At 36.5% G+C, this 22,316-nt stretch overlaps 1 protein-coding gene across 2 annotated transcripts in view; it reads right to left on the bottom strand.

Moving 5' to 3' along the window:
* The window catches only part of zfpm2a (zinc finger protein, FOG family member 2a), a 177,821-nt gene that overhangs the window by 63,648 nt on the left and 91,857 nt on the right, over positions 1-22,316 (bottom strand). For both annotated transcript variants that reach the window (XM_069194893.1, XM_069194892.1), the window contains one exon: positions 21,820-21,944. In XM_069194893.1, coding sequence (XP_069050994.1) covers positions 21,820-21,944 — 125 coding nt within the window. The remainder of the gene's footprint in view (positions 1-21,819; positions 21,945-22,316) is intronic.

The following is a 22,316-nucleotide window of genomic DNA, read 5'->3' as shown; positions in this document are numbered from 1 at the left end:
TTAGCTCTACACCACTCAGAAACTAACTGCAAGTGGTCAACTGGAAATTTCATTAAGGATGATTCTTTCCTACTTTGTTATCACTTCTTCCATTTCCTACCCTCAAGTATGGGCGTATAAAAGCCTTCAGTGGATTTTAGCAGTGCTGGAGAGTAAGTTATTTATCATAAACAAATGTAAAAGCATATATTTTACATGTGTATGTAAAAACAAATGTAAGGCGCTGTAAAAAGTTGTAATAAAATTCTAAAGTCACATTGTTTTTTTTTTACATCTGCTCCTGACAATGATACCTCAAACCATTTTACCAACACCTACATCTGAATACCAGGAAACCAAAGAATTGCACAATGGGACTAACTATTTTGTTTCATTTTATTTTATTCCTGATTTTTTGGATGGCACTCGTTTCATCTGCTCATGTGAAAAAAAACACCTCCATGCAGTCTTTTTTTTCTAGCTAGCATCTGCTATTGGGAGGCTAAATAACAGAAATATGCAAAAATTGCACACTAATTCCCTTTGGAGATAGATCTTGGCTGCTGCCCTGTCATAAATCAGAGAGTTTCGATATGAAATGAGGCAAGCTGCTCTAATCATTTCTGCATTTCAAATTGGATCACTGGCTCAATCGCTTGGCTTTTAAACTGCTTGCCTAAGAGCAAATGTGAGGTGGGAGATAATTCTGAAGAAATCTCTCCCTGTGCAGCTCTACAGCTAGTTTACTGCTTGAGTGCAAAAGAATGCTTTTTTGCAATCTTTTTCAAACTTAGTTAAACTGACTTTTCTACAGCATGTAATCAATTAATTCATTCTTTTATTTACTTGATACTATTGCATTTTCATTAATTCAGCACACATACAGTAAATACTGTACATGGCACAAATTTAAAAAAACGTATAACACAATTTACATTTAATACTTTACATGTTTCTTCCAAACAAGTAGGCAGATTTGATTTTTTTAATAAAAGATCAGCCAGCAGTGGTATACCGAGTCTCTAACCCTATGTATTTAAGGACTACAATGAGAAATAGATTTGAAAACAATCACACTTGGCTAAGCAGACAAAAAATCTCATAGACTTCAGATACACTAATTGTGCCACTAAGACATTATACTACATAGTAGAGCATAAAACATGTATAATGTAGCATTTTAGTATCTATCTTAAGACTTTCTATATTCAGATTTAATTGTTATATGCACAAGTGACAATGAGGAGTGCAAATGTATGGGTAAATGCTTCCACATTAAAGAAAATGAGCAGGTAATGGAATGTACTGAGGTAGTACATAATAATGATAAACATACCAAATTGAAATATGTGTTTGCATTTTGTGATCTCATTTTGAATGAGAATGTCTAGAATAAGATAAAAGTATTTTAAACATATAAATCTTCAGTATTATGTGACTGCGCAAATGATGCTTTGTAGTTCAGAGAAGATCATGTGGAATGTAGCTCTTAAACTGGTATTGTTGCTTACACTGTCTTAAGGTACATAAAATACTGAAGGTCTTAAGGTCTTTTGGATCTGTAGGTCCAAAAGGCATTTTGAGTGCAAATAATAAAAAAATATATTTTTAAACAAATATAACAGATTTAAATTGTTTACAAACAAGAAAATCAAGCATGGACATATACTGTATATGCACATGCTCTAAGTTATCATTGCATACTGAGATTCTAAGTTAGTATTACATATGTTTGTTGCTGTCTTTGAGCCTGTTAGAGCAGGGAGTTGTGTCAGTGAGTGACTTCATACTGTATGGAGAAGCAGATTATAATTCCACACTGAAAAGAAAGAAAAAACATTTTCAATATAGAACCAAGAAGGCTCTTGCTTCAGTTGAAGAAAGCTCTACAACCAAAACGTAATGTTTTTTCTTCTTTTTTCTTCTTACTTTTCAGTGTGGAATTAACCTCTACTTCTTCCTTTTGATAAGTTGTCAGCATGTCCTGTGAAATTTCCCCCCTTTCTGATATAAGCTACTTTGACTGCATTGAAATGGGGTTGCTTTTTATCAGTCATGGCTTCTTTCAAGCCTACCAATAATACTTCAGTTGGTTTCAGGTCAGATGAATCCAATGGACAATCCTTTACTTTGATCCTATTTCACTTTGGAAATTCTTTCTTGACTTGGCTCTATGTTTCAGATTGTTTCAGGTGCTAAAACGTACAGCCATGTCTGATAAGGCTAGAACCATTAGACATCAATTCACTTAGCACATTGTCTTGGTATCTTTGCTACTTTCAGGTTTCATTCAAATGCGTGAAGATTTACAAACCAGGGTTCAAAATTGTACAGTTAATGAAAAAGTGTAATTTTACCTCTGTTAATCTGTAAATTCAAATGAAAATAAGAAAGGATTTCTTAGTGTCACAGTCAACTGGTACAAACACTTGCAGAGCCTTTTGGTTGTGGTATGCGGAGCGGCCTGGGCTTCATTTGAACCCAAGATGATTTTTTTTTTAACCCTCACACTGACACGAAGCCACAGGAGGCACACGGAGGAAGAGAAAAGCAAGCCGGTCTTCTTTCAGCGGCATCCGTAAAAAAAGACCTTGTCCCTGAAAGGATGGACGTACCAGGATAGAAAAACCCTGCGTTGTTCTCCTCCTTTTAATCTCCCCATGAACTTTGCCCCCTGCTGATGCAGGATGTTGTCAAAGAATTTACTGGGGTCCTCTGTGAATATTGTATGCAAATCTGTATTCAGGCTGTGGCTTCTGTCTCTACTTTTGCCTGAAATCCCAGTTGTGTACTACCTCTGAACATTGTGGCTGTACTTGTAGCTATACTGAATGCTTCTGCCACGTTTTTCCTGAAATGTTTTCCTTTATGTTTTTAATGTAATCATTTTCCATCATCCTTTAGCCTTGCAAATTGCCAAAGTAATTGGCTTCTACAACACAGCTTGGAACACAACAATTAGCTGGATAATAAGCAGTTTGTGTCGGCAGCCGCTTAACCATGATATAACTGTTAGTACAAGTAAACTGTGTAATTTTGTTAATACATTTATCTACATATGTATTCATTTGGAATTATCGTAACAACATGTTTTTAAAAACACAGTGCGATCTTGACCTTTCCCACACTGTTGTATTTGATATTTTAAAATAATTTGGGTAGTACTGTAGATCAAAAACTATGATCAATGATAATGTTGAGTTATTTCTATTACATTGTTATTTATCTTAGCGTTTTTCTAAAAATGTATCTACCACAAGAATTAGATGTGTTGTGAAATAAATTAGAATTAAGAAATATTACAATTCCTTGCACATGACAAGCAATGTGTACAACATTTTTACTTTTTTGCAAGCGCTGTCATCACGTGCTTGAACATCACTGTCCCTATATTTCAGGTTGCTATTGCTACTGTATGTTACCCTTATTTAATTGCAAACCTATCCAGATATTAAATAATAAGCCTGTCTCAGGCAATCTAAATTCAAGCAAACCCACAGGCAATGTGCAAAGTTCCAGATCCATACAAGTCCAGTCTAATCCAGGGAAGAACTGCCCTGACGCATGTCTCTTAACCCGTTTTCTAGATTGAAACTGAACACTGGAATGGGGAAAAGGCAGAGACAGGCAAACAAAAATCCAGGCAACATCCATACAACTGGTCACAGACAAAGTTGTGTTATTGTGATGAGGGAAAACAAATACACTATCAATAAGGTTTTAAGGCTGACATGACCATTGTTTAGGACAATAGCAATGTTTACAATGTGCTCAAAGAGGGCAGTATTTGAGTTACCGCGACTTGTCACACAGGAGTACTGTAACCAAACAGTAAAATTGACAGCTACTGTGCAGTTTTGGAAAACAAACATCTGGTTTCACCAATCTGCAAAACTGCATCAAATCAATCTATAGCAATACTACATGGTTGGTGATAGGCATTTTGACGGATTTTTCTGCACATCAGCTACTAAACATAAGAAAATTATTTGATAAGCACATGAAACTCAGCACATTGGCCACTTCAAGTCTCCTACATACTAAGTGAGTTGATCTCAGCATAAAGCTGAACCTTTATAATAAAATCCTTATGGGCCTTCCACAACATGGCTCGACACTTTATTCCATGAATCAATATTTCCTTGTGTTCATCGAGAAAAAGAGGAAATGTCTATCAGCACAAATATGCTCTTTACCCAATTTCCATCTCCACTAGAGTCTTGTGAATTCCGCTTGATGAATTTTGTTTGAAATGCAAACGGCAAAAGGTAATTATTTAAAACATCTCCTCTTAGCTGTTGATTAAAAACTGAAAAGGTTAAGAGTCTCCAATTTATATTCAAAGTGTAGGCCTACCAAGTCCAAAGATCAAGAAACTGTAACTTTTCATGATATACAGACCTGAATTGTGTACACTACTACAAACATTGTCTAACTAGGCCATTCTACATTGTAATCACAGGCTCTATTTGACTTGATTCATGTAACTCTATAAAACTATGTGCGCATCAAAAGATTCCATGTTCCAGAATTGAGTTACAGTTCATGAAACCAGAATCTGGTAGGCTAAGATACCAATCCAATCACCTCAGTGCTATATCAGCAATGGTAAAACAAAGGAGAGTTGTTGTCGGGGGAGAAATAGCCACAAGCATTTCTATATAGTCACAGGCAACAGACAGTATAGAAGTATTTCAAGCTGAATTTCCTTTCAGCTTTGGCTATAATGAAAGAAAGATTCAACAATGAGCAGCCTTCACCATGGTGAATGGTGCTCATTCGAATGAAAAGTGACTCAACCAGATATTAGATAATGGGAAGGCTGTGCCTTATAAAACTGTAAAGCATTATCATCATTATTGTCATATTTATGTAGCTCATATTTAGACAGTACGAAATGGTAACACGCACCACAGTCTGGATTAAAATGGCATTCCTAGACAGCTTCAATTAAACTATATGCTGGGTGCAGAGCCTCGAGAAAGCTTTCCATGTGCTGCCGGGCTTTAAAAAAAAAGGATCACAATTGATCACTTTTACAAAGTTCTTTTGATTTTTTTAATTCTCAGACGTCAAAATGTACTAGGACTTGTTGCATTGAAAATTAAACTGCATTAAGTGCTAAGCATTTAAAACCCTGAACGGGAGGCATGCTTTTATACCGAGGGAGTGTGGAACAAGCTGCTCGGCCATGTTTTTGGCACCTTCAAAGAAATGGATGAGATCCTGGGATAAATTAGCTACGAACTACCAAACGGGCTAGATGGGACAAATTTGTAACCTTTCCTACGTTCTTAACTACACTGCTTTTATGATTCTCAATTTCATACAACATCATCAACATTGGCAAGACAGGCAAGCTAAAACAGTGGGGTTCCATGCACAAAGTGTGAAGCACCTTTCATTTGATTCACATTATTAATCCTAATTAAACAGCACTTCCAGATTCTTACTGGCTGAAACACGTTTATTGGACAGCTTGTATCGATATACAATATGAACACTTGTTGTGGCAACGCAATACTGCTTAATTGTAGAGTAAAACGCGAAAATCTCCAGTAATGTAAATTAAGATACAGCCATTCCTAGTTTGAACAGGAAACACACAACTTTTTGCTGTGAAAGATCTTCCTTTCTATGCCCAGTTTTACACCTACATTGCATGGAGATGAAAATGTTTGCCTAATGCTGTAATATTAAACAGTTTCAAACTAGCCCACACTTCTGAGAAACATGGTTGTCCTAAGCCCACTTTATGGGCAGACAATATTTACATAGAAGAAAAGTAAATATGATAACGATGGAGCCCTTGCCTCTTCTAAATGCATTAGATATGAACTTCGTTATCAGTTTTGCTCTGCACTCACTGTTAAAAGACAAGCTTCTAGGGCTGGAAATGATCTTTCTTACCCAATTAGTTTACCAACGACCCCTCGGTATAATATTCCTGTTTGACATCCTCATACACACAACTTAGTATTATGGACCACCATGATGGATAACTAGACATTCTCCAGACTACTACTCTTAATGCTTTATCAGGGTTTTTATCTTCCGTTGCCCAGATAACACAGCAGACGATGAGCCAAATCTGCATTTTTGCTGAATACTTTCATTTTCTGCTTTTCATCCATCAGGGCCATTCTGACAAGGTTTTGTCTTTAGCCTGGGCAGAAGAAAGGCCCAAAAAGACTGGTCTCTTGAGTTTTATCAGGTTCGGGAACCAGGGGCTTGCTACCAGAAGGGAGGCCATCTTGAAAATGAAAGACGTGAAACAGGAAAACCCGAAGTCACTACTTGTTTATGACGATGCTACAGAAAGCTCGTTTCACCATGTCTTGGACTGGTCAACACAAATCAGCCTATCAATAACAAACCGTTTTTATGCAAATGGCGGATTTCAGTATACAGTATGTATTTTGCTAGAATAGAGCATGAGGCGGGGCCCTAAATTCTAACTTGTGCCACAGGCACACTTGTGTAAAGATATCGTCCCTCTAGCACAGGAAGTGTTAATAATCCAGGTTAGTGACATCACCCCAACATTTTCTCATTTTACCACACGACCTAACCTGACTCACTAAAGTTAGTGACTTTGTGCAAGACTAGCTGTGTAAATTAAAAATGAACAACACAAACTGAAAATGTAGTGAATTTTGCTGTCATTTTCTTTCTCATACTTGCTTTAAAAGGTCAAAACAGATTCAAGGAATGGTAGGAAAAGCAGAAGTAGAATGAACGAAACTGAAATGTTGAAGACAAAGGTAAATGTATTTGAAAATTTTTCAAAGAAGTTTTGTGGTCTCTAAAATGCTTTAATAGCTGTTAAGACTGTGGCTATGATTTATTTAGATTTATTTAGCAACACAAGGCTGAGTGAAATAAGGGAAACATCCATTTATGCACATCATGGTACAACCAATTACGCCAAATAAGAGTCATGTTGCAGAACTGGTTTGCACAATATACTGTTTGGTGAAAGTGCTTAACAAGTGCAAGCATGTAGTCCAAATAAATACACTTGTTGTAAATCATCAGAACACAAAAACAAAATACATGAACATCCAGTTATGAGCCTGTTTACCCCTGAGCCACTGTCCAATAGAAAGTTCAAATTAAGCAAATCTATCTTTAATGTATCTATTCATAAATTTGCAGTTCTTGTGAAACGAATTATGTGTTATTTAAAGTCTACTGAATTGTAAAACATGGGGTAACATTTAATGTTTATTTTCCCAAGTGTCACTTAAATCGGCTTTACAAACTGTGAGACTTTAAATTCTACTTATGTGATGAGCAGACAGCCATCAGTAGTCAAAGCGCAGAATCAATGAGTCAACAAAGCTTTAATTCCTACCAGTAAACAGACATATGCATAAACAAGTCATCTTCACATTTTTTGCCAGAATTTGTTATATATGTTTATTACACTTTTCATAACCTTTTAGTAAATTAAAAAGAATTTCATTACACCTTTTTCTATTAAGCCTTTCTGAATGTTGAAGCTTTTAATCCCTTGAGGGTTTAAACCTCTTGCCATTTCTCCTAGCTGTTTAAACCCAGGGCTTTTCAAGGGATACCTCAAAATGTCCCACGGATAAAGTACATCTTACCCACGACCTTTTGACATGGTAGGGATGTGGCCCGCAAACTTCAAATGAGAACAAAATGCTTTCTTACGCCTGCTATCGTTATGTACAAAATCTAATATAAGATGAACAAAAAGGACAAAAATAACTCTACTTAGAAAGAAAGATAAAAATATTTATGAGAACACATCATAAAAAATAAAAAGATTATTTTTCTTTTGGTACAACAGCCTCAGGAGAGGAAAAGATAGTATGTCACTTTTTGTTGATCCCACAGTTCACGGTCATTAAAACTTGCCTACCAAGAAAGGTTGTTTCAGATCAATGCATCTAATTGTACGACATTTCAGAGAAAACCTCTGTTTGAATGTTTTTTAGACTGTTGATGAAATTAAAAGACTTCTAATTTGTTGCCTACTGGTTCACCACGTAACATTAAAAGTCTCGTGGGATGAACGACAATCCCTGGAGTCCTTATAGTTTTGTTTCCACTTCAGTCATGCTTCACAGCTCACAAGTCAGCTCCCCTGAATGCTGAGGTGTCGTTATAGAAAACTAACCATTTGGCTGGTTAAAAAGTAGAGGTCTCAGCTGTTCTCTTGAAAGAGCCAGCTCATTAAAGAAAAATGAGCTATGTTTCATAGCAGGGCTCCTTCCAAACACACTTTTTTCCCCTCTTTACCAAATAACCACTTTGAAAAAAAGTGTTCAAATTGAAATGTTGTTACACTGTTTTAGATATTTTACTGTTTTTTTTAGCATGACTAAAAAGGAGGTTGAATGATTTTTCAGTCGCAGTATTGATGTGGTTTGGAATGTTATGGTGGTAAAATAGAGCTTGATAAGGCAAAAATAAAGCTTCACAGTTGCCTACAGTATGGTAATATCTACTGGGGAGAGATATACTGAAGTGTTTTGGCGAGGCTGAGCTTCAGGCCTATGACCTCATCGTTTCACACTTGCATGGAAAAAAAAAGTAATACAGCCCTCTCCTGTGATTTACTGATCATCATCTTCCAGTATATTCTTATTTAGGTAGTGTTCTGAAAGTGGCCAAAAAGTTTTAAAAATAAACACATTCTATTTGTATTTTAAGAGCTATAGCTTATATAACACAGGCCATTCCTGTAAGTACTTTATCACGGAACACGCCAATATATAATGAAATTCGATTTATTAGTAAGATTTTCAGTATGGCATCTGTATAAATGTCTCAGAATGCAGTACGGAAGAAACAAGTTAATTCCATTTGGGGTTCAGATGTACTGTAGCCGTGCTCAGAACTGTTGAATACTCAATTTATTAATAAATTGCCAAAGTCATTATACAGTCAAGCAAGTCATAAAATATTAGTAAGAAGTGTGGTAATGAATAATGAATTGGAATTTCACAAAGTATGTCTAGCACATACTCATTTTGAAGTTCCTTGATATTAAATGGAGGAGCAATAATGAAAGATCAGTAAATGTCCCAGAATCAGGGACCTCAATCAGGGTAACCAAACAGTGATACCGGTACGTACAGTAACACTCTTTAAGGTATATAAGAAAAGTCATACAAATCTCAGATCTCAAAGTTTATATTGCCTTTAAATGTTTTCAATTCAGCTACCAAAGAGCTGTTCTCCTTAAACAGTACTTGATCACTTTCCATCCCCATGAATGAAAAGTGATTATACTATACTGTACTGTATGTGACTTTTTCTTTGTTGCATCAGAAATGTCACCGATAGGTTACCTATTTGCCTCCTGACACATACAGACTGCATATTTAATAGAACTCTACAGAAAATTACAAACTACATGGTGTGGAAAGCAAAAAAGTCAACTGATAGTCAATGGCATCTCTGTCATACAGGCTTTAGTCTTAATCCCTGAATGAAGGCAAGGAAAGCTAAAAGCTCAAATTTAGGGTACTGAGATCACTTTTTGTAGTATTTTCAAGTACACTACAATAATCTAAAGTGCAGCATCATTGTTATTTGTGTGTATGGATGTATAAGACAACATAACATAACATAAGCCATAACATAAGCCATCTTTGCATAGCTTTGCATTTTATGAACTTCAAATTGTAACACCTCCCATTCCTAAAGTGTTCACAGTGCAGGTGTAAATTGATTCTCGGCCTGTAGCTTGAGTTCCACACTGATCTACATTGACACAGACAAATTGCGTTAAAGGAATCCTAATTTTTTTTTTAATGCAAATCTTAGGATTACGAGTCACTACATGCTCAGTTGTTCAGCTGGGAGGGGAAAAAAAGGCCGAATTAGCTCTAAGAAGTGGTTCATTAATGGAAATGAGCAAATAAAAGTAAAATCTTAACTTGTAAATGAAGTCTAACTTTTAAGACACAAATTACTGTAGGGCTACCTTTGTGTGTCTGTTCCTATGCGAGTGTATGTCGCCTGTATCTGCCCGTGAAAGAGTGTGCCTATCTCTCCTGTTGTGTGTGTGCGTGTGTGTGTGCAAGCCCCATCCATACTCCACTCTCAAGTCCCACTGATTCTCCTTTCCAGCCATGTTGAATCCTCTTTTCCTTATCAGGCAAACGCAGGCCTGCATCACCCTCTCCTTGCTATGACAGGGGCTACAACAATGGGCCTGCGATACCGCTGCTTAGCGCTGCGTTTCAGAAGGGAAACCTGCCACGGGCGCAGATTAACAACAAAAAAAAAAAATAGATTGCAGCCTCCAAAACAAAACATTTTTCAGAATGCCTCCTCTTGATTAATGAAGTAATGACAAGAAGAAAAATATAATTTCAGCACAGAAAAATCCGCTACCACTTGTTAAAGTTTACAAGCTAACAATAAACATATTTGTGGGGTGTGGGGAGGAGGGAGGAGGAGATAAATGTTGAGTGATGGGCTGAATTATTTTAGAGTTTTTGGTATGCAGTCCCCTATCCGTAACCCTGAACCAAAATATACAATAAAACTACTCCTGTGCTTGACAGGCTATACCCCTTACTGTGTGTAAATTAAGACAGCACCACTGTCATCCTGCTTCAACCTCATTCTGGAAGTCCACTGCAAATCCGAACCTGTGAGTGTCTCACTGTATATACGCAGAACGAACTAGAGATGACACAAGACTTCTTGTGTGGGTTGAAAACAGGGATATAAATATATAGTACTGTAGGACAGATTCAGCTCTTGTTTCTCTTTTGCATTCTTTGCAAAAACGCTGCTACTTTCAACACCGGCCATTTTTTGCTTCAAGACTTGATTCATAAAACATTAGGTTGTTGGTAAAGGTAAAGCGCTATACAGAGTGTTAATGTAAAGTCTGTGACATAATAAACAGTGTTCTACTATTTTATAGTGTTATATATAGCATACAACTATAAAACAGTGTTTAACTATGTGTTCTATTATATGAAATAAAATTAATTTTAAGCCAAAGTCAGCTGTATACTGTACTGGTCATTAAAATAAAACATATCATACAGATATAACACTTCATTCCAATAACACAGTCTTATTAAGATTTATTAAGTTCTCCAATCTTCTTAGGTTCAATTGCATAAGTAGGGCCAATGAAATTCTGTAAGATTCTTTCCTTTCCAACTGCAACTTTCAGGTCATCCATTAGCAAAATCACAGAACATTAATTATTAAAAATAAGTAATTAAGGTAAAATGCAAAGGTATTTCCCGTACAGCAGTACAAAATTCAACTCATATACAGTACAATAAAATATATCAAATAGATGAAAAAAGATATTGGATGTACAGTATTCATCCAGATAATCAGCTGTTTCTCTTTTGATTTCATTTTTTCCTAATTGATAAAACTGCCTTTTATCATAAAATCACATTAGAACACTAGTCTATACTTCCTGTCCGTTCTCCACTGTATAAAGGCATTTATTGACTTGTATGATGCAATATTGCTAAAAGATAAATGACCACGTGTACAGCAACAGAATTCACATGCTGCATTTTCAAAATGAGAATATGAGTAGTGACTTCATAATTAATGCACATGTACTGCCTTGAAAGACATATAAGTCTGACAGTGTTAGAAACTGTCCTGATTCTAAAGGTGTTCAGATTTGTAAATATTTCTTATAGAAAGATTTATAACATTTCTGTTATAATCAGCGCACTGTACATCTTCAAGGTAGTTTCATTAGCAAGATACACTGTTCGCACTACAATTACACAGACAGAATTCTTATCTATAGGAGTCCAAAAATACAGTATGAGAGAAAGCACCCTCCACTCTGACAACATGATTTTTAGGGGACAAATGTTTTTTACCAAACATAATGGTAATGCCATTTAAGCCGAACCAAATGAAACATTGACGTCTGATGACGTGCTGTCAGGGGGAAGGTCACAGTTAAACAGGCACATTGACAGCTTTGCTGTGCTCACCACACCTCCTTGGAAGCCAAAAAAGGAGCATCTTGAGAAAAATGTGTATTTCAGGAATTCACACATGCTAATGTGCGTTCTGATGATGAAGGAAGGGAAACGGAAGTTTTTTAAACAAATGAAAAATTAATTTCTTAACAACATAATGCATTTTTCTTTTATAATTCTTGCTTTGTATAGAGTGCTTAATTGGAATTATTTTGATTAAATTACAGTATTTATTTCATTTCCTTTAATTAGAAAATGGTTAGTAAGCCTGTGAGCTTTTATTTTTTTTTAAGAACATCATTATCCAAATGGGTGACTTTACATTGCCTCCCTAATTACAATATTCTTAAATACAATTAGTATGCAAATGTACTTAGAACGTTATTAACCATGCTATTACAAAGGTGTTACATATTATTACTAAGGTTTCCAGCTTTCGTCATTTTTTGGGGGTCTCGTGACACCATCATTAAATTTCTTCCGCAGTGATGTGACCTGTTAATTTTGCAATTTCTTCAATGTTTTTCAAAAAGCGTTGCCAAAGTGAGAAAATCTCAACATAAAAACCTAAAATGAGCAGTGCTTTTCTAACCTTCACGCTTAACATACTATGTTTTGTGTGATTCATACTACAAACCATCCATCACCTACTCGGTTCTCTAAATACCTTGGTCTTACATAAGGATGTATTTCAAATGCTAATTGCTATTCCAACAAAAAAAAATATTTAAGCATTTGGAGAACAACAGCAGCTCATTATTGCACAAGGCCTTGTGAGAAGGCAAGGAAACTGAACGGATAATCAGCATGTAACAGGCTGCGAGGAAACAGTAGCAGTTTGTGACAACATGGAGCAGGCAGATGAAATTGCTGGACATGGTTGTGGTCATGCTTGAGCTCGAACTCAACAAATGCACGCTGCCATCTCAAATGAAAATCAGAGCAACGGTAATTGGCCATGTCACAAATACTGTTACTGAAATGCAGACAAAAAGTGCTGAAACGTCTGACAAGGCAGGCGGCTGGTTGTGTTGTCCAGCCATTTCTGCCGAGGTTAACTGTAGCCTCCAGGACCAAAAATAAACCCAGACTGAGCATCAGTATGTATACATTATACTGTAGTAATTGCACATACTGTACTGTACTATAAAACATTGGTGAAAGAATCGTCATGTCTCTGTAGTTTTGGTGTAAAATTGTTTTTCTTTCTACAATTTCAGAACTGAAAGGGGAGAAGTGAGTGGGGGGCTTGGCAGTCTGCTCATGCAGAGCAGGAGGTAAAATAACGTGGTCCAGAATATCACTTGTCTGAAGGTCATCTGGCACCACATAATTACACACAACAACATATTTCAAGGAGCTGGCGCCATCAGCACATTCACAGCTAAACACATCTGGACAGGGAACCGAGTTGACATGGAACGAATATGTTTTATGCCATTTCAAAGAAATGAGAAACGAGTGGGAACAATGAGACGTGAATATTTGCAGATACTGCAAGTGATTGTGCAAGTACTACAGCCATTATATGAACAATGCGATGCTTTGTGGGTAAACGTTTTGTTTTTCTCTCTGTGCACAGACTTGTGGGACGGGAGCCATGTTCTATGGTACAACAGGAGGGCCACGGACATTGTTCTGGAAATGTAAAGCCTAGTAACTCATACAAAAAATACATCAAACACAGCATTGAACCTGCGAGACACAATGGGCTCCTATAGGCTGATGACACAGACTTCAATCTGGCCTACGTCGGTTTTGTTACTGGCCAGTGTACCACAGTTAATGTGCCGGGAAGCCAAGATGAAACAACAATGTGTGCTGCCATAGGAGAAAATGCGCTGGTGGCACGAAGCCCTGTGCAAGGGCACGGCAACACTGACCATCTGCCACGTTTTCTGGAGTTGCCACACAATGCCCATGTACATCCAAACTCTGGAATTATGCTCGTCATGGCTTCGGTTAGAAAGAGGATGGCCTGCGGCACATTCAGAGTTCATTAGAATGTCTCTGCCGCCCTATTCCCTCAACACAGAAGAAACATTTTCAGCAGTGATTCCACCATGCGCAGCACCTCAACTGTGGTACGCCCACGCCATCACGGCCCCGAACCCTTTGTCAAAACTCTGGAACGAGTTGCGACACTCACGCCAAAGGCCATGGGCGGAGCGTGCGATGACATCACCATGCCGCAGTGCCAGCGGTGAATAAGCCCTTCGAAGAAAAGATCTCCATGGTGCTATGCTATTGAAGGCATCTGATGCGAGGTGGATGACAATCTGCGGCTCCACAGACTCATGACGGACCTGATGCATACTGTACCATTATGCAAACACATGATGCACTTTGTTTTGTATATTTTAAAAACATCTTCTTCGTTAGATTTTTAGATGGATGCAGTTTGTGTAAATAAGTGTGATAGGGCTCTGTGACAACTTGCTTTGAAGGGCCCTACAGTATACAAACTGGGTAGTTTTAATTGCTATTATTTTGGGGTTGTTAAGATTATGTTGCATTTCGTAATTATATAGTAGGTTTTATTTGCCGGAAAGGGTTATCCCTGACACGATCATTGACGAAATACAGTGTATGTCAATGTAATAGTAAAAAAAAACAATTAAACCACAAAAACCTGCAATTTACAAAACAAAGTGAGCTGCATTTAACTTCATGCCTTTACTATGCTGCTAGCCCTATTAGTAATTCAGGCACAACAATGAGAAATGATCTTGACTGCTCGTCCCTGAACCTGTTCAGCTCACATTTCATTCCTCCACTTTAGCCTACCACTCTATTTATTATTTTATCTTTGTGGTGCTGCTGTGTACACCAGGAGTTGAACAAGACATCTACTGACAAACATTACTTAAGCAGAAAATAACAGTTGTGCCTGGAGTTTACAAATCGCAAGTGCGATGTTTAAAATTTTAATGATTTATCCAAAACCCAGGCAACACACATCATTATTTTCCCACAATTAGGATGTAGAAATCACTTCAAAAGCATCTTATCGTTACAAAGATTCTTGCTCTTTGGAAAACAAGAACCTGCTTAATCAGTGTATGCATCACAAAAATAAGAGGAGAATAACAGCGCCATGTGATTCACTTGATTTCTCTTGATACATGGTTTTAAAAGCACAATTTTAATTCCTGTGCGGTCCCCTTTTTAAAACATTTTTTACAAGTATAAATTCTGTTCATGGTAAATATTCTTTTGTATCCCATGTCACAAAAATACATGGGATAGTCTATAGGTTCTTTGTGAAAACATTTAATGTTTCAAATGGCTTTTACCATAAACTCTCCACAAAATATAAAATAAGGCAGAGAGTGCAGAGAGTGCACATACAGTACAGTAACTGCCTACACACCATGACTTTTAAATATGGCATTAGATTATAATAAAAAACATGGAAAAAATATTCCCCTTATCAATATTTCAATATGCTATCTGGGCTAAACTATTCCTTCAACACTTTATAATTATTTTTAGGATAAAAAAAACATATTGTACAGTATATACAGTACAGCTTTATAATTCAAAGCTTGAATTCTCTCAAAAATAATCAGATCAGCAATTTATTAAGATTTTTAGGATGGGTATAATAGACAAACTTTCCCATCCCTCTTTGAGACATAATGAAATCTAATACTGCAATTAAAATAATATTCATAGATTATTCTTAATAAAATGGTGGAAATATCTATCACATAAGAAAAATGAATGCAACATATTCCAAGGCATTTTGCTTCATTGGCTTTGAAAATTTACTTAGCTAATTAGTTTTATGCATCTTTTAGGACATGCAAACAAAAGCTGGATATCAAGGGAGATGGTCAGAACGGGCAGTAGGGATATTTGTACCCATAGTATATAAAGATGGACTCTGTCAAGCTTACTGCCTCCAGTCTTAGTAGACAGGTTCTGTCTTAAAGTGCTGATAAAAAAGACAACTCAGATTCACACCTGCTGGACATTTTCCATTAAAATTATCCATTTGCAAACAATACTCGTTTAAAACAAAGTGAAAACCCCACTTTGATGATTTTCAGTTTGAAGTTGTGTTCTCTCCTATGTATATTTAATATTTTCCAAATATTTTTAATAGTACAAATATACCTGTGCTCCTATTCTCCAAAAAAACACCTGACTTCCAGGCATTCCATCACCTCACACCCACTGACTAAGTGTTGCAGAACCTAACAGGATAGCACCATTGAAATACATTTCTTTTAAATTTCACTTTACTTGAAGCCAAGGTTCTCTCCTGCTGAGGTAATTACCACAATGTCAGACACCTGCTACTCAATTGCTTCGACCTGGAATGGTAATTTAGCCCAATTGCAGACATTTATTTCTAGGTGTCAGCATTAATTTGTGTTAATTTGGAGTTTGTGGCAGGGTGGGCCGTCCCTGCCTGAAGAAATGGAAGATTTCCACACCTGCTGTGTGTTGCCTGTCTAATTGGAGCCTAATTGTCTGATTGATCTGCTTGAGAATGTGAGGAATGTGGCTTTTCATTGGCAGATCCATTACTCAATAGCAATACCCTGGATAGACAATTTGACATAAAGGGGGAAAAATAGGTATGACTTTAGTGGCTAGGCTGGACCTACTGTACATCTGTATACAGCACATTATATTACAGATTGATGTGTTAGTACATTTACACATTTCTAAAGCTCTAAAATTATAAATTGGAGGCTAATATATTAATTAACCTGTTAATTTATGAATGACTTATTTGTTGGTAACTCTGATAAATGCATACATTTTATATACATCCACAAATATTATATCTGATGTAAATTTGATATTGTTATTGGTTGTTATACAGATGGAGAGATGCACTGCTAAAATTATAAAATAACAGATTATTTGATCGTTTTACTGTTTTTTCCACATGCACTGTAACAATACATAATACTTACTGAACCTCAAAAGAAACATTTCACTGTATTTACAGTATGCCTGCATAAAAGATTTTACGTTTTGATTAAAAATTTTGTTAGTCTTTTTGAGTAATAGATCATTCATGACGGACCATTACATACTTGATTGACTTTATTGCATAGGTGCTAAATCACTTCATTAGTGAGAAACATGACTGGGCACAGGTGACGTGGTTTAAGCGGTTGAATGTCAAGCCAAAACACAGGAAGGAACCAACATACCCCATTTATCACGAGAGCAACATCTTCATATCCTCGGTACAGTTTGTGGGAGGTTAGATTAAGTCCATACAATGTTGTTGACTGTGTTCATATCCACCATTTTCTAACCTGTCAGGCCAATTTCAGAAACCTTGGGAGGACAGATTTGGCTCTAATCCAGGGATATCAAATATCATTCTTACAGGGTCTGATGTCTTTTGGTTTTTGCTTCATCTGGGCTCTCATTAATACAGTGTAGTGTGTCTAATTATTTAATAAACTGAAGAAATGCACAATTTCTACTCTGGCAACACAGTGCTTTGTACAGTAAGCACTGTAACTGTATTTCTAATGACGTGACTGTTATGAGCTCTTACTTGTAAAAGACTTTTTAAAAAAACATAGCATTTGTGTCAAAGTAAGGAAATCATAAGCTTCACTCTTGAAACTGACAACTTGGGTTGGAACAAAACCAGGAAGACACTGGTCCTTCCAGGAACTGAGTTTGACACCTCTGTTCTCCTGTAATAATTCCACAGTTCTGGTCCTTGGAGGAAACAATCCAGCAGTTTTTATTGGTCTCCTTCAGACAACAACAGCACAAGCACTGATGCATTCAGTTACTGTATATTAGCTGAATCAAACCCTTCCTTAGTCAAAAGCTCAAATGCCATGTTTTGTCTTTCTACCTTTCTCGGTAAAATGAACCTTTACTTGTTAATTTTTCCATTTACAGTAGGAGTAAGAACAATAACACATTTTTTGTTTCCTATGAGAAGGTCATGTGTTCCAGCTCTCTTTCTTGAATGATCCTGAAACTAAAATAAGAAACACTAGTGGCCCTATGAAAATCAGGGACCAGGGTTCTCAACCAGCTTAAGGCAGGCAGTGTAGCTGAAGCCTCACAGCTTGGCTCGAGGGTAGGCCTTGCAGACTAAGATCAATGAAAACAGGGCAAAAGATGTGGGCTTGCTTGTTATCACCTATTACTAATGAAAAACAGAATTGCTTCTAAAGTTACATCACATATAAACCTTCTAATCTGTCTGGATTCATTCTTCACAGCGCGTGTCATTTTAGCAAGAGTTAGACTTTGCAAATATTGTACAGTATATATTTATTCCTACTGTACATGCTTTGTTGGGATGGTGCACACTACAACAGGGCCGCTGTAACAAACAAACTGATCAGCTCATTTTTATATGAATAAGTTAATGCAGGCTAAGGAAGACTCAACAGCCAAAACATGGATCTTCTTCTGTTTACTTGATAGTGTGAAACGTATACTTTTTTTTTGCAGTCATTGCACAATTCTCAACTTCTTCAACACATGTGTATGTCCTAATGTGTGATATGTGCTTAAAATATTGAACATAAAAATCAAAATTTTCATTGACGAAACTTGGTGACGAGTATTTTTCTTCTAAAGAAAGAGTTCTCTATGAGAAATGTAAAAACCTGAACATAATTGTATTCAATATAAATCATGCAGAAATGTTAACATTTTTCAACTTAATGCCTTCAATTTATTAAAATCATTGTAAATAGGTGGTGCTGTGCTCAATCATCTGTTTCTTTATTTTAATGGAGTTAGAAGTCAAGGGGAGCAAATAAAATCCATGTGGTAAGATCTGAGTTAATGAACCCCAGCTTAACATTTTAAACGTACAGTGAAAAATAGTACACCATGGCATAAGTGATATCAATCGCTTTCAATAAATTCCTGTTTTGTCCAGCTTCAAAATCACACTTTGTGACTGCTGACATTGCTGCTACACCTGGCTGGCATGGGCAGTTCAGTCCTCTGTGACTTCAGCATCTACAGTATATTTGAAAAATTTAAAAGAAAAAACTAGTAATGTCTAGATTTAATAGCTTATTGAGGTCACAATTCATAATAACTGCTGAATTCCCTCTTGGGGAAAGAGTAGACAAGTGATCAAGGGTTACATCTACCTCAAATGCATTATTGCACTCACTGACCCCATAGAGAAATATCCATTGACCTGCCATGCATTAAAACCGGGCAACTTGCTCGTCACTGTTATTCTACAACATTGCTTTCAGGTCCCATTCGGTTCTCTTTGTCTTGCTTTCTTAATGCAGTTTCTCAATGCCACATTCAAGCATGTTGCAATAAAAGCTGAAGGAATGTAAAAACAAATTGTAAAAGGTGAAAATACTACTACTATAGAAGTGGAAATATAGCCTAGTAGTATAAAACATCAGTTACAGCTCTTTTAATGAGATGTTATTAAGGGAAATGGAGCTGATATAAGCATTACTGTATATTTAAAAATAAAATTAAACTTCTCAGGATCTCAGTTGATTGCAGACTTAATTTTCTGTTTTCCTAACCTTTTTCCCCCCTTAGTAGTCATAAACAGTGTCCTCAATGGATGTGGCAATTATGGTTTCTAAATGTCAAAATTACAAATCACCTGTTTGATTGATCATTAAAGAATTCTTCCAATTTTTGGAAACTGGTGATTTAAGGGAGACCTACAATTCCTGCTGGATGATGGTCCTCCAGGACCAAGGTTGGAGAATTCCTCCTATAGTCTGAATTTTAGGCTGAACAGTAAGTGCGTCAAAATTAAAATGAAAACCGCCTCATTAAATGATCTGTAACTTTACGGAGCCTGATTTAGTAAGACTATCTTCAAATCAAGAATGGGCCAGTGAGCCTTTGCAGAATGTCGGTGAGACAGAATGTTGGTCAGTGTCCTATGGGACATGAAAAAGAAGTAAAACGAGTGCATATAAAACTGTACTGCATATTTTAATGTGCACCCAGGAGACAAAAAAAGCCCACAAGGAATCATTAACAGTGAATCTTCTTACATTTTGAAAGACACTGCCCTACCTTTAATTACTGTAGCTTTACAACTAATTTTGACCTCTCTCCTACACACTGCTGACAAGGACTACCACCTGCTTTTATTATTGTTCTTCAAACCCACGGCAGACAGGAAAGCTCAAGGCTACAAAAGGGATTTATTCCTGTATAACACAGCCTATCAGCATCTCAAACTCTGGACTGGACTTTCAGCTTAATCCCAATATTTAAAACAGGTTCAGTCAGGTAACAGCTTTTTCAATCCATTCCATGGTAGAATATTGAAACTACCAGTATTTGTCATCTTGAATAATCAACTATTATGCCAATTAAATATTGGAGTAAAAATGAGTCTATTTGGCTCCTGCTTTCATCCAAAGTGACGTATACAGTACATGTACCCATTTATAAAGCTGGGTATCTGGCTGGAGAGATCTCATTAAAGTATCTTGTTCAAGGATACAACTGCATTTCCTACGCAGTATTTGAGTTCACAGCTTTCTAGTCCACAACCTTAACTACTATTCTATGAAAGAAGACAGTTGTTCTCGTACTGGAATTATTTTAAAGGCTTCAGATACATGACCTCTTTCTCAGATACATGACCTCTACCTTTAAAGTGTTTATTTTCTTGACAGATGCAGTGGTATAATGGTGGGTACGTTAATATCAATACCTCACAGCTTTAGGACCTGGGGTATAAAAATGGGCTGTGTTGCTTATCTGCGTAGAGAATAAACGTTCTCACTACATGGTATGTTTGAGTGAGTTTTTACTGGGTACTCTTGGTCCTTCCAAAAGACATGATGATCGATTAATTGGCTACTACCAATTGTCCTTTACATGAGGAAGAGAGCTGGACAACCTCCACCTCATTAAGAAAAATGCTCCTCCTGAAAAAGCTAAATTTGTCTTGTTCTGATGACTATTCACAATTGTATCGAATCTAATGAAGACTTGTCAATTACTAAAATATTGCAGTTGGGCTTTCATGGAGTTCAAATGCTCTACTTACAGATAAAACAAACATAAAGCTTAGTCTCACTTTAAAAACAGCTATTTGCTGAATTATTGAAGGAGTGTAAAAAAGTTAAGTTCGCATGCTGAAAATCATCAGTCCTCATTATATAGACAGCTGAGGTTTCATTTTCCCTCTATTGCAAAAAACATTGCGGTGTACTGTGGTTAATAAATGATCACAAAAAGCTTTGTAAATTATGCCGTAAGTGTTAGAAATATAAAAGGAGCTTTAAAACAGTCACAAGCATTTAGAGAATTATTTAATAAAGTTATGTGTTAAATAATCTTTGAGAAGGGACCTCTGAGTCCGAAGTCCTTGTGGACTATTCCTTATGTTTCTTAACAGGATGACTGCAAGATTCGTTACATTTTTTAATAAGGGTTCCTTAATTAATCCAAAAGCAAAATTAAATATTAAACCCTTAAGGCTTTTTTTTTACTAGAGCAGCCAGGTCAAAACATTTAGTCAAAGTAGCAAAAAGAACTTAAGGAAAACCTATAGACAAGAGGGACAAGAAAAGTACTGTATTTTGAAAATGTTTTGAGAATAATATAGAATGTGACTATACTGGGATGCCAATTTTATTCAATTCAAGGTAATGGACGGACATAAAAATCCTCCTACCTAATCATTAACTCATAAAATACTGGGTTTCCCAAGTTAAAGAGATAATGCTTCATACTGTTGGGTATTGGGTAGGACAAAATCAACGGCACTCTGTAAAAGTCTAGTTAATTGTTCAAGATTGAAGCAGCCCGATTTTGTTTCCCTGTAAAGACTGGAAAAAGAACACAATTAAAGTGGGAGATCTGTAGGGCTGAAAGTAACATGACGAAACAAAGAATCAGTGTCACAACATACCAAATTGTTGCTGTCGGTGCTCATTTCTATCTTCCCCACGAAAGGCCCCCATGTAGTTCCCACAGGTAGCTGCTGTCGACTGTGAATTCTGCGTTCGCCATCTTTCTGGAAAGCTTCTAGCTCTCCTGAAATAAAAAAATGAGCATTAAAAAGTCATTTGCAAGTATGGAAAGGGAAGTGGACTTTTATTTATCATAATTTGTTCGCAACAAATTCTAATAAACAGGAGTAAAAAATCAATACTAGAAAAGACTTACATTATGACAATCTGTCTAAAACATCACATGCTTAATTACTTACAGCACTACTATTACTGTTGTTCTGAGAAAGCCCCTTGTTAATGCTTTGTTGAACTCTAGTTAATTAGCTGAGCAACAGGATAGTGTTGTTAGTGCTGCAGTTCCCTTATCTTATCTTTTAGATTTAGTGTACTTTTTTTGGGACAGTGATTAATCAAACAGTTATGATAATAGGCTTCTGTGTCGTGACACCGTATC

Source organism: Lepisosteus oculatus, chromosome 10 (assembly GCF_040954835.1).
Source record: "Lepisosteus oculatus isolate fLepOcu1 chromosome 10, fLepOcu1.hap2, whole genome shotgun sequence".
In the NCBI taxonomy this organism is placed as follows: Eukaryota; Metazoa; Chordata; class Actinopteri; order Semionotiformes; family Lepisosteidae; genus Lepisosteus; species Lepisosteus oculatus.
This window is presented reverse-complemented; position numbering and strand designations above follow the sequence as displayed.